This window comes from Gossypium arboreum, chromosome 2 (genome assembly GCF_025698485.1).
Source record: "Gossypium arboreum isolate Shixiya-1 chromosome 2, ASM2569848v2, whole genome shotgun sequence".
Lineage (NCBI taxonomy): Eukaryota > Viridiplantae > Streptophyta > Magnoliopsida > Malvales > Malvaceae > Gossypium > Gossypium arboreum.
The window spans coordinates 110,402,402-110,416,250 of NC_069071.1; the positions used below are offsets into that span (position 1 = coordinate 110,402,402).

The 13,849-nt window shown below is 33.0% G+C and overlaps 1 protein-coding gene across 2 annotated transcripts; it reads left to right on the forward strand.

Annotated features, from left to right (window-relative positions):
• The first annotated feature begins 1,382 nt into the window (after positions 1-1,382).
• Positions 1,383-13,436, forward strand: LOC108466113 (protein SEMI-ROLLED LEAF 2-like). 2 transcript variants are annotated; one of them, XM_017766473.2, is made up of 22 exons: positions 1,383-1,754; positions 2,088-2,396; positions 2,803-2,877; positions 3,437-3,552; positions 4,635-4,749; positions 4,883-5,011; positions 6,933-6,980; positions 7,819-8,009; positions 8,656-8,852; positions 9,008-9,300; positions 9,376-9,525; positions 9,620-10,027; positions 10,115-10,264; positions 10,396-10,471; positions 11,080-11,207; positions 11,375-11,575; positions 11,687-11,827; positions 11,900-12,001; positions 12,085-12,267; positions 12,606-12,965; positions 13,063-13,101; positions 13,187-13,436. In XM_017766473.2, exons 2-20 carry the CDS (start codon positions 2,250-2,252, stop codon positions 12,765-12,767), a joined length of 3,012 nt encoding a protein of 1,003 aa, XP_017621962.2. In that variant the 5' UTR covers positions 1,383-1,754; positions 2,088-2,249; the 3' UTR covers positions 12,768-12,965; positions 13,063-13,101; positions 13,187-13,436. The 2 variants fall into 2 exon arrangements, with proteins under 2 accessions (XP_017621962.2, XP_052881119.1); XM_053025159.1 differs by lacking the exon at positions 1,383-1,754 and having other exon boundaries at positions 2,265-2,396; positions 3,442-3,552.
• The last annotated feature ends 413 nt before the right edge of the window (positions 13,437-13,849 follow it).

Below are 13,849 nucleotides of genomic sequence, written 5' to 3' on the forward strand. Positions count from 1 at the left end.
CCTCTCTTAAATTTATTTTTATTCATTCATTCTTTTAATTTTTATTTTATTTAATTATTAACCATTTTTGTAACAGACTGGTTTTTAGTGTTGTTGAAAATAATGGTTCCAGAACTATAATCTGACATGTGAATCCGTAAATATTATTATTTAATATTTACGAGTTAAATATAGTATTATAGTAAATCCCGATCTGGTAAGTTTTGCTAATAGAATAGTTAATTATAGTACAAGTGGTGCATACTGAAAATTAATGCTTTTTAAAAATTAGGTATCATGATCTCGTTTCTGTAAATCGAGCTCATAAATATTTCTATTGAATATTTACTGAGTTAATATATAGATGAATTGAGTTTTGGTCCAGAAATTTTAATGATTTGATAATTAATTATGAAAAAGAAAAACTTTAAAGCTTTCTTGTTTGCCCTATTTTGTTGCAAAAGTTTTAATTTGGTCCTCATTTAATCTCGAACTTGTTTTAAAGCTTTCGAAAGCTCAATTGGGACCCGAATTAGTTTGTTAATCATGTTTTGTATAAGTTATGAAATGATAAATTGATTTTTAAGTCAAAATTGCATGTGATGATCTCTATTTTTTGTGGTAACATCTCGTAGCTCAGGTCTAGTAACCGGACCGGGTATTGAGTGTTACAAATTTTATATTCTTATATATATTTTTACTTTGTTACAGATTTGAATCTAGTGTGAATTTTTCCAAATCAATTTCTGTTCATTTTGAGTCAAATCGAATCTCAAAGTTTGGAATTCTGCATCTCTCATTATGATGATCTCCTATATGCATTTGACTTCTTTTGAGTTGGATTTTGGTAAAATTATCATGAATGTTCTTGTACTAAAAATCAGATTGTACTTGTCCTCTTTACTTAAAATGGACAAATTAATCATTGTAGGTTATATTAAAGAGCAAATTAGTCATTTTTGTTAAAAATTTTATCAATTTCAACGGTTTAAAATTAATGTGGTTGATGGAAAAACCAGATAGCTACATACGGCTTGCCACGTTAATTTTTAATAATAGAACTACATGAAAATTTTAATATTGGTCAAGCTATCGATTCTCGATCTGATCAGTTTGATCGTCAATTTAATTCAATTAAATAAATTATTAAAAGTTATAAAGTTTTAAAAATATAAAACTCAATTCAAATACTTATTCTTTTCCTTACTTCGAATTAATATACCGATTGATTTTTAATCTAACCAATCAATCTAATCCAAATTCAACAACTTTAATAATATATCACAACTTGTGCTTTTTTTTATACATAAATAATAGTAATGATAATTTCTTATTATATTATATTGCGACAATTTATCTCGAAATAAAATAGATATAAATAACTGCTATTATTATTATTTTTGATATTACACATGCTTCCTTTTAAGATTTATATTTGGGGTTGGGGTTATTTTATTCCTCCTAATAATATTGTCTTTAATATTTAAATTTTTTATTAATATTTATAAGGAGAAAAAGATAGATTGGGAGATGGAAATTATAAAAGAGAAAAAAAAAGATTCCAAATAATAATACCGTTGAAAGTGTTGAAAGTATAGGCAGGCTGTAGGCGTTGAACTCATATAGCGGTAGGATTTTAATTGTATTTTAGCATATATTTTTAGAAAAACAGGTTAACTTGATTTCGCGGTTTGGGCAATGCTGGAAACGCGGTGATTGTTTTGCACGCCTTAGATTTCCAGCCTCAGCTCTGCTATTTCTGACATTGATTCCAGGTATCTTTAGAGTTTTTTTTTTAATAATTTGTTTGATCAAAACCCCACTTTTTATCAGCCATTTCCCATTGGTTTGGGTTTTGATCAAATATTTCATTTTCCAGATTCCTTTATTTATTTATTTATTTTAATTACTCAATCCAATTTTGTTGAGTTCTTCTTGAATTTGGATTCAACATTGCATTTTATTGATATTTTAGCCTAGGTTTTGATAGCAGTTAGTCATAGTTTGATCAAGTTGATAAACCAAAATGCAGGAGTTATAATTCATAGTATTTAGCTTGGTTTTGATTTATAGGTTAAAAGTTGTGACACCAGGATTTTTGTTCATAGGTTGGTGATTGGATTTTGCGGGTATCCTATTTGTTGTGAAGCTTTTCTTTCCCTTCTGGACATTCAAGCCCTACGCTTTTATGATTTAGAAGGGAAAGAAAGCACAGGGATACTGAAGTTTTCCTTGCTGTTCTTTATAATTTAAAATCATATTATAAAAGAATGAGTTTCATCTCTGGCGCCATTTCGAGGCAAGTCTTGCCTGCTTGTGGTAGCCTATGTTTCCTTTGCCCTGGACTGCGTACAAGGTCTAGACAGCCTGTCAAGAGGTATAAGAAGATGATTGCCGAAATATTTCCTCGTAATCAGGTTTGTGTTTTCTGTAAATTCACACATTTTTTAATCCTAGTAATAGTATAATGCTTTGTCATATTTTTGAAGATGAACTCAAGGGTTAGTTAAGTTAGCTCATGTATCATGTGTAAGGCTTGATAGTGCTTTTCCTAGATTTAAATACATTTGTTTATGTGCTACTTTGTAACGCAACCACGCAGGTGGCCACTGAAAGATGAGTTAAAACTAATATAAGTCAATTGTTATATAGGGTTTAGCTAAGCAAAACTTAGTCATAAGACTGTAATTTAATCATGTTAATCATTCTCTAACTTTATTGTGGATGATATTTGTAGTATTAGCATTTATTTGTCTTTTGTTGTAAACATTTTCTTCTTCAGCCTTACTAATCATATAACTTGAGCTATGTTTCTTCTGATAGGAGGAAGGACCAAATGAGCGCAAGATAGGAAAGCTGTGTGAATATGCTTCAAAAAATCCTTTACGCATCCCAAAGGTACAATATATTTGCAAGCCTCGGGATAATGCTTTTGATGTAATTGATGATATTTGAAGTGTGCATGCATTTGTTGTTAACATAAGAGATTATTAAAGTTACAATGCTTGTTAAGATCTGGTTATGACAAATGCCTACACTTTGCGCTTTTTTTTTTTTTTCTTAAAATGAAATTTTAGAAGTACTCACTATGAACATAAAGTTCAGATAAAGTACAATGAGTTTTTGTAGAACTCTGTGTAACAAGTTAGAAGTTTTTGATAAATAACTTTCAGGTTTTTATTTGGTTTAAGAACCTGAACTATCCTCATTGTCATTGGATCTAAGTGTTTTTCCTGTCATGTTGTGTGATAAAATATCTATCGAAGTGTTTTGAAAAGTAAATAATTTATTGGTTTAAGAAAGGCATTATTTAGCCATTTTTGCTGTAACATTTGTTCTGGGCATGCTTATCTCAACTTATCAAAATGAAGAACTATTTCCTGCAATATGCAAAGTTTATAGCAAGTCAATTATGTTAATCCTTACTATAACTGATTCCTGCAAATTTTATGATCAGATCAGTACTTCCCTTGAGCAAAGGTGTTACAAGGAGTTGAGGAATGAGAAGTTTCAATCAGTGAAAACCGTTATGTGTATTTACAGGAAATTGTTGGTCTCTTGTAAGGAGCAAATGTGAGTTCCTTTTTATATTTTTGCAAAATTTATGGGTTTCTATCTTACTGTTTTGGTCATGTGAAGACTATTGCATCATGAGATGTTTTGCATTTTATATACATACGTATATCTTGTCATTTCTTTCCCTTTCTAAGTGATTTTGGTATCCTATCTTTCTTCAACCACCATTAAAAAGAAAACAAGGAAATTTTATGCTCCAATTTGTTATCTGATAACTCTTCTTCTAGTCTTTGCTTAGGTGAGAGAACAACTCTACTTCAACAAGGGAAATGCACCTATCCAATAATAAAAATGCCTTGTACAATTTAATTAAGTTCTAAAAAAACTAGGTGGATGATTAAACTCTTAACCTCTGCGTAAAGGACCAAAGATATGACAACTTCCATACTGCTTTTCTCTGTAATAAAATACCCATTGATGAACTTAATGGACAACGACTTTGGGGATGGATAATGGATCATTATAATTTACAATTAACATGTTGCTTGAGTTGACTAGATATTTTAGCTAGTTGCAAGTTCCAGATAATGCAAGACATTTTTCTATGGTATAGTCTATAGAGAAGATGCTCTTATTGATTGAAACTTGTTACACCTTTATGACCTCTTCTCTGGAATTTGCTAATTTTAAGTGTTGTATTATTTACATTGGTAAAATGTAAGTGATCATGTCTCTTGATCAATGTTGTCTTTGGCACTCCCCAAATGATATGCTTGGAAAGATGAATTTGAAAGAGTGGATATGGGGTTAGTTTATAAAATGTGATAACGAAATGCACACACTATGCACAAATTGGTTAAGCCTTAATATGCCTATACATTTGAAAGATATAAAATGATGAATTTTAAAATCCCAAATACCTATAGGTACTGCAATCAATAAAGGCATTCAACTAATCCAAGCACTTTATACACAATTTCCATATCAATCATGTTCATCCTTTTACCAATAGACAGAAATATCTAGATTGTAGTTTCAAGGGTAATATATCAAGCTAATGACTAAAATAATTTTAATTTGCTTATTCTTGTAGTTTTTCCCTGAACTCACTTTATTTCTGGTTATCATTACTTTTTTAGGTCATTATTTTCTAGTAGCTTACTGAGCATTATACAGACACTGCTGGATCAAACACGGCATGATGAAATGAGAATTATAGGATGTCAGACTCTTTTTTACTTTTTAAATAATCAGGTTGGTGCTTTTGGCATTACTTGTATGCTTCTTACGTTGAATGGACTTCTAGTTTGCAGGGCATTTATTTTCAAAAGTTAGTATGTTTATGGAAACAGGCTTCAAACTCATTTTATCTTGCCAAATTTTGCAGAATGATGGCACTTGCATGTTTAAGTTAGAAGGCTTTATTCCAAAACTATGTCAATTAGCTCAAGAAACTGGAGAAAGTGAAAGGGAAAAAAATCTACGTGCAGCTGGGTTGCAAGCACTTTCTTCAATGGTATACATTCACATGGCTGCTTTTCTTTTTGAAATTCATGATTATGTCAACTTTTAGCTGGGTTTCTGGAAAATAGATGATAAAATGAAACCTTAAATCATATAACTGATACTAACAATTATAAAGTTCTGGAAAACTAAACCTGAAGGAACTAATCTTCTGCATGTATAATGAAGGCAGAAGAAACTAAACCAGAAAGTTATGCCATGTATTACCATGAACGAACTTTGGTGGAGTAATGCTGAAGTATGGCATTTCCCCTTTTTTTGAAGTTTATGATGCAGGACTCTGTGAGTTGGGTTTTTCAGTAAGGTTAACTTATTAGACTAATGGAAGTAGATTACTTTTTCCACTAATCAAGATTTAGTGTTAGTCTATTTTTCCAATTACATTTGGAACTCCCCCCTCTAAATGGTAGTGCTTAGGAATCTAGGAAAAGAGGAAAATAAATTCAAACCCAAATAAGATTGGAGAATATCCTGTGAACATGGGTTGTTTCATGAACCTAACTTCCTACAATGATGGAAAGTTAAAGTTCATTAAAGATTTATTTTTATAACACTCTTTCACATTAATTTTTTGGAACTCCTAATAGTGGTCAATTGTAGACACCACAATGAATATTGTTTATTTATTTAACCTACCTTATTTTGCCTCAGCCCTTTAGCTGGTCCTAAACTTAAAACAGGGGCAAATCTAGGGTGGGGCTGGCAGGTAAAGGTAAAATTGCACTTTGGCCCCCCTAAAAATAATAAAATTTTGATTTAATCCTTTAAAAATTGCATTTTTACCATCATAAAAATTACAATTTAATGTCGGCCCCTCTAAAAAATTTTCTGGCTTCGCCCCTGCCTTAAAATGGTCTCAAAGTTTGAGTTTATGTTGTTCCCTCCTCTCTCTCAGTTGTAGTGCTTAGAAAAGCAGGGAAAAAGGAAAATAAATTCAAACCCAGATAAGATTGGATACCTTCCTGTTGGTCTAAGCGTCGCCTTGGCTGGAGTATAGATGGTGATGATATGTGGCATGGGAACTGAAACGTAGTATGGTAGTATTGGGCCTTTGACATTGACAATTACATTTGGTCAAGCTCATTTAAATGGATTGTGTGCTCAAGCTTACTTATGGATCCAGCCTCATTACTAGTTCAAGCTCTTTTTAAATCCTTTTTCCAATTCATTTTGAATCCAGAGCCTGATATCTCATTTAAATCCATAATCAGAGTGATAGAATCTCACATATTACAGAGCTAGGCACCCTTGTGAGCAAATCATAACGAGCCAAAAGAAATCTATGTATTTAGATAGAATGGTTAAACAAGCACAAATAAAGCTAGGCTTTAACCAGCACAGACACAGTTTTGTTCCCTTGCAGTCTTAGGCAGTAGATTTCTTTTGGCACATTATGACGATTCCAAATGAAGATGGGGGAAGGATAACACTTAGACTTTGATCCACTAATAGAAGGATAACAGATATTGGGGCAATATTGGGTTCTTACTCTTACGTTAAATGGTAGTATTAACATCATAGAATATTAGAAGTCAGTCTTATGATTCCTGCATCCAATCTTCATCTGATGTGTTCTTGACATGATTCTTTTTAGTCCAAAACCATATGACATAACAAATCTTATTTTTCCCCCACCTTTCCTTCCAAGAAAGAAAGGAAGAATTCTAAGATTGCTATATTTGGCTATTCAAAATGCAATCTTTATTTATTTTAATCTTGGATGTTCAGACAATAGCATTATGGCAACTCTGTGTCTGACTTTTAGAAACGTAAACTGGAAATGGTTGTAAATGGCAATAATATTTTCCATTTCACCAATTATTTCTTTCCTCCTTACAGCTTATGTTTTCTCGATGTTCTATTGTATATATAAATATTCTAATGCATGTTCAATTATCTATTTTCTTGTCTAGATTTGGTTTATGGGCATACACTCTCACATTTCGGTGGAATTCGATAATGTAAGCAGATTCAGACCCATTTACATGTCTTTGCAAGTTTATTTCTACGTTATTCATTTCATTAATTTTATTCATTGCTTATATTTGCATGTTTTCTGTTATAGTAATAGGTTTCATTTGTAAATCCTCAAATGAGGTAATTCATGACTTTCTGATCTGGGCAAAGCATCAAGATAAAAAGTATGATTAAGTATGATTATTTGTTTCTTATATACAAATTGTTATGTGTAATTGTTAAGGTCACGAGTTATGAATTGAGTCACCGGATAAACTACGGGAAAGTTCACTTTGATTGAGGGAGCCTTCCCCTTGTTGCAATTTCTACCACGAGAATAACCTATAATGAATAATATTGTGAAACTCATCGAAGGGAGCTCCTAACCTTAGACTCATTAGAAAGAGAAAGTCATAAACCTCTATAAATTAGAATAATTTCTGTCTTGTTTTATTACTAAGAATGGTCCCCTTAAATAGAGGTTACATAGGGTTTTATTCTTTTCAACTAATTAACTTGTAGAATAAGAAACTATAATTAAAGAAATTAAAATTAAGGACTTTTAAGTGCAAGAAAATACTTCCTAAATAAGTTATTCTAATTAGGAATATTACTAAAATAATGTTATTTATCTTATTTCCATCTTTGGCACTTTTGACTTCTTGTCTTTCAAGGCATCCATAACGGTAATTCAAACTTATCTTCTGGCTATTTCCATGCTTGTTCCATTGAAAAATATTTGCATTGGTGATGCATATATATAACCAACATTTTCTATGAACTTTGTGAATGTTGTTTAATCTCATTTTTGCATTAAAGCCATTTTCAATTATCAAAAAACAGATTGTTTCAGTAGTCTTGGAAAATTATGAAGACCCAAGGAAAAATTTGGAGAACCATAATGGTGGCAAAAGTCAGTTGGAAAAAGAAGTGGTAAAGGATGAGGGTCATGACTCTCCATCACCAGATGTCCCCATAACATTTCCTTCTTGGGACACAATTGTGAATGACAATGGAGAACAAAATGTCTCAGTGTAATCCCATGACACATTTATACATTCTACCTATTTATTTTAAATAAGGGTAAACTATACCATTAGTCACTAAACTATAAATAAGTTTTCATTTTGGTCACTTAACTAAAAACAGTTACAATTATTAAACTATTCGAAAATTTTCATTTAAGTCATTGAACTATTCAAAAGTTTTTATTTAAGTACTAGGCTGTTGAGTCTTTTTTTTTTTAAAGTTCCGCCAGCGAGCTTTAAGTGACAATTCAACGATTGATACGGTGGATCAATACCCATTGAGAGTAAAAGAACATACCGTATATCCAAGTCGGTCTGATGGTCAATGTTAGAGATTGAAGAAAAAAGCTGTTTGGAGTTTGGTTTGTAGATTGTGACGTTCAAAGTTGTTTTATGTAAAAACTAAATAGTAGAAAAGAAGGGGAAAGAGAGCCTTCGATTGGTATAGGCAGTGTGAATAGAGAAATCCATATAGAATCGATTTTAACAGCCTAGTGATTTAAATGAAATCTTTTGAATAGCTCAATGACCAAATTGTAACTTTTTTAGTTAAGTGACCAAAACGAAAATTTACCATAGTTTAGTGACTAACAATGTAGTTTACCTTTAAATAATTACCTTTGAATGGGTTTATTTCTTTTTATTCTCACAGGGAAGACGCCCAAAATCCCAGCTTCTGGTCCAGAGTTTGCTTACATAACATGGCAAACCTAGCCAAGGAAGCTACAACAGCAAGACGTGTTCTTGAGTCTTTGTTCCGTTACTTGGATAGTGAAAACTTATGGACTCTTCAAACTGGCCTTGCCTTTCCAGTCTTAAAGGATATGCAGCTTTTAATGGAGAGCTCTGGTAGCATGCATTTTCAACAGTCAATATGTCTGACTTTTTTCTGTTTCAGTTTTCTTTCTATCAAATTATATATATATTTTTTATTTTATTACTAAATTTTTTGACTTGTAACGAGTTTGAGAAATTGATACTATTTATTTTTTCTCTGTTTGCAGGACAGAATACACATTTTTTGCTGTCATTATTAGTTAAGCATCTTGACCATAAAAGTGTTCTCAAACAACCTGCCGTGCAACTTCAGATTCTAGAGGTTACATCCTCCCTTGCTCGATATTCAAAAGTTGAGCCTTCTGTAGCAATACTTGGTGCAGTTAGTGATGTTATGAGGCATTTACGAAAGAGCATACATTGCTCACTTGACGATGCAACTCTGGGAGTTGAAACTATAAATTGGAACAAGAACTTTAAAGAAGCTGTAGATAACTGCCTTGTACAGTTATCGCAAAAGGTGGGATTACTCTCTTGTCTCTCTTGTGTTTTATTCTTGTTGGACATTTCAAATTTAGCTAGCTACTGTGAACAGGTTGGAGATGCAGGTCCAATTCTTGATGCTATGGCTGTGATGTTGGAGAACATCTCAAATATTACAGTTATAGCTAGAGCTACAGTCTCTGTTGTCTATCGAACTGCTCAAGTTATTGCTTCAATTCCAAATCCATCTTATCTAAACAAGGTAACAATCATAATTTTAATGATTTTTTTTTCTTCATGAACATTTCATAGTGTTGTCTGCAGTTTTTTTATTTGGTGTTTCTTTGCACCTATAGGCTTTTCCTGAGTCATTGTTCCATCAATTACTCCCAGCTATGGTCCACCCTGACCATGAAACACGAATTGGTGCTCACCGTATCTTTTCTGTTGTGCTTGTCCCAACTTCAGTTTGCCCTCAACAATCCTCTGTTCCTCCATTAACAAACAAAGCCATTCCAAGAACACTTTCAAGAACTGTCTCTGTCTTTTCTTCATCAGCTGCCCTTTTTGAGAAGCTAAGGAAGGAGAAATCTTTCTCAAGGGGGAATGGTTATATAGAAAAACAAAGTATTGTTAATGAGGGAAGTAATAATATGATTCTGAATAGATTGAATTCATCTTATAGTCGAGCATCTAGTTCAAGAAATCTGTCTGTACCTTTGGAAACAGATAAAAATTCTCTGAGCAATTCAAATACAGAATCTGTGAGTATTTGTCAAATGATTAACCCTTTGAAATTTGGTTTATCTGTATGTGTTTTTTTGAAACATTTTGTATTTGTTAAACTTCAGGAGGCCCATTCTCTACGGCTTAGTAGCACCCAGATCAGTCTCTTGCTTTCATCAATTTGGGCACAGTCTGTCTCTCCTCAAAATACACCACGAAACTATGAAGCAATTGCTCATACATACAGCCTAGTGTTGCTCTTCTCTCGAGCCAAGGTAATTTCTCAACTGATGCTACCTTAAAGGAATTTGTTTTACATGAGTTACTGATTATGTCTTGCATGTAACTGATATTTATTCTTTCCTGGAGGTCTAATTTCTGTATTTTCATTTTTTATGTAATGCAGAATTCTAGCAATGAGGCTCTTGTTCGTAGTTTCCAGCTAGCCTTTTCATTGCGATGTATCTCTCTTAATGAAGGAGGTGAGTGTTCAAAGTTGAAGCTGCCCTTACCCTCACATGGATTTTACCAGTGTCTACTTCTCCTTGTCTTACTCTTTCATGACAATCCCAGCAAACAAAAAATAAAACTAGAGGATAGAACATGTCTTGCATGAAAATGAATTCATGTAACGTGTAATTATAGTAGTAGTCACAAATGTTTAGCACCTACATGGATGACACCAAGGTTTCTCTCCTGCAGAAGAAAAAAGGAACCAATAATTCTGATGGATTGGAAATGCAAGAAGCTCTCTTGAGGACATAAAACCAGTAGGAAATATAGCACAGATCTGTTCTTTCAAATCTTACCTTTAAGTGAAGCATCTTAATCAAACTGCCAGCTTGCCACATATACAAACACTAGTCAGTATTTTGAAAGATTCTAGTTTTTGAGTCAGATTAGTAAATGGTCCAAACTTATGTTTTGCCCCATCTCTTATAAATTCTTTTCATGAATGCTGCACATACTACAGTGAGAATGGTTAGGAAGATGTATTGGTTCATTATGGTTGGATTCTGATGAAACAACTAATTTGATATATGTTATTGGGGTTTCGTCTCTTTAATCTAAATTTCCACTAATGCTGCAGGTCCACTTCCACCATCATGTCGTAGATCACTTTTCACCTTGGCAACATCAATGATCCTATTTTCATCAAAAGCATCCAATATTCTTCCTATTGTCTATTCTACGAAGGTTGCTCTTAGAGAAAGAGTGGTAAGGAACACTTACCACTTATCTGTAATGTGATGTAGTCTCCATATTTTCTTTTCTTCTACCTTTCTTTCATCTCTTTTTTTAATTATATTTTGGTGCTTTCCAAGGCAATTTAAATATCTCAAATCCAGATAGATCTTTTCATACCATTGTTCTATGATTAATAGGTTGATCCATTCTTGCACTTGGTGGAAGATTGCAAGTTAAAGGTAGTTGACACTGGGTCTGACCGACCAACAAATGTTTATGGATCTAAAGAAGATGACGATTTGGCTGCAAAGACACTCTCACAAATTCAGATTACCCCAGAGCAAGATAGTGAAAGCCTTGCTTCTGAGATCTTGAAAAGCTTGGGAATTTCGTCAGAAGTAAGCTTTTCTATTCCAAGAATCTTTGACTCCAATATATAATTGAAGAGCTAGTAAATTCTGTTGTAATTGCCTTACACTAATATCTGGTGCATATATATGTATATGCAGCCTGAATTGTCCAATACACGAGCACAGCTGTTAAGTAAATTCTTGCCAGATGATGTGTGTCCTCTAGGTTCCCACTTGACTATCGATCAACTGCATAAAGAATATCAAGCTGGTGTGGAAGAGAGTAAATCTACCAAGGAGGTAAATCTCTTCACTCTACCTTCCAAATTTTATCTTTCAATGCTTGGACATGTGATTTCTTTTGCTCTGCAGGATGATGCTTTTGCAGAACCATTTGAATGTCAAACCAAGGATGGTTCAGGGTTTTCCCAGGAAACTCCAAAACCCTTGGATGTTAATCAACTCCTTGATTCAGTATGTCAGCTATGCCAGTCTTTTTTACATGTCTCAAAGAACAAGCGACACATTTTACATGATTATTTGCTCTACTACCACAGGTATTGGAGACTTCAGATCAGTTCGGAAGAATATCTGTCTCAACAGGACCTGACATGTCTTACAAGGATATGGCCCATCATTGTGAGACACTCCTAACCGGGAAACAGCAGAAGATGTCTGATTTGATGAGTGTCCACCTGAGACAAGACAGCTATTTTCAAAATCCTTTTCATGCAGAACAGGTAGCCTCTAAGTCCATGTTAGTTGGGATTCAACGGCCCTTGATTTAATCAAATTCATGCATGTTTAAATATTGGACTTCCCATGGGCTTATATTAAAACTGAGCCACACCACCTACTATAAATTGGTTTTAGATAGGATGCTTATTATGGTCTCAGAACTTTGGTTCTATTGTATTGTTCATCCTGTCTATAATACTATGCGAGCTTGACGACTCCTAGTGAGGGTGTCCATGGGTAGGTCGGGCTACATGTGAGAGTGTTAAGGGGTATTATCCCATGTCTTTTAACTAATGAGATTCCCGTGATCTAACATCCACTCCCTAACTCAAAAACGCAGCCTGGCCCTGTCTTTGAGGAAACAAGTGGTACCAACTCATTGCAACAGCCTGTTGGCACTCTTCCAATGCTGTGTGCAACTGAGTACCAGAACCATCTCCAGCCCTTCAGTTTTCCGTCCTCAACTCCATATGATAACATCCTAAAAGCTGCTGGTTGTTGATCCTGTAAAATCACGGAATTAAATTCCCCCCCCCCCAAAAAAAAAAAAAAAAGCAAAAAGGAACATCCGGCAATTGTTCCCGTAGAAGGAAGAAAGTATCCATCACAAGGTTGAAAATGCCGCTGAACTGTCGTTTTTAGGGCTCAAAGATGTTTCAGCTGCAACAAAAACTACCATCCTTGCTTCTTGGTATACAAAGTAAGGCTAGCGTTTAGTTGAGTTTATTACCTTTTTTGAGCATTTAATCCATCCATTAATTTATTGTTTTCCCATTTGCTTTGATTATTTTATGAAGTTTTCCAGGAAATAGTAAGACTTCCCCTCTCTTCATATTGTAAGTAATCTACTTATTTGCAGTCATATAATATCTGGGCATGAATGTATAAGTGTCTCATCAGTTTCTTGGTTTCTAACAACAGGTTTGACTGACTAGTTGGCCCAGTGGTTGAAGTCACTTCAATATGATTTTTCATTGTTCCTTTCCTCCTTTATCACTTTTTTCTTTTTCCTAACTACGAGGTTGTTTATATATATACTGTATATATATATTTCATATTTTGACTGAATTATTGTCACCCATTAACTGGGTTTCAACTCAATTGTAAAGTTACTAAAAGCTTCATATTTTTAACAAAATAATATCAAAGATAATTTGTTTTACATATAAAATCTAAAAAATTGCTTTTGACATTTTAACTTCACTATTTCAACCAAAGCTATATTTGGTTGTTATATCATTTTTTAAAATTTATCATATAAACTTTTCACCCACATAGTAAATAATAATAATAATAATAATAATAATAATATCCGCATAGATGCATTGCCACGTGTTGTGATGCCTTTGCTATGGTGTATAATATTTAATTCACACTAAAATTGTCACTGAAAAGAAATATTTCATATATATTTTATTTTTAAAATAATAATATTGAGTTAATTGAGTCTTAATTTAATTGTTGCGGTTGTTATTACTACAATTACAAGAATATGGTTTTAAGTACATTTGAGAGCAAATTTATCAGTAAATAATATATAAAATAATAATATTGAAAATAATTATTTTAAAATAATTAAAAATG

Coding starts and splice junctions, on each gene's coding strand:
- LOC108466113 (XM_017766473.2), top strand. CDS start 2,250: ATGAGTTTCATCTCTGGCGCCATTTCGAGGCAAGTCTTGCCTGCTTGT. Junction 2,397..2,802: donor AAATATTTCCTCGTAATCAG/GTTTGTGTTTTC, acceptor TTCTTCTGATAG/GAGGAAGGACCAAATGAGCG. Junction 3,553..4,634: donor GTCTCTTGTAAGGAGCAAAT/GTGAGTTCCTTT, acceptor TTACTTTTTTAG/GTCATTATTTTCTAGTAGCT.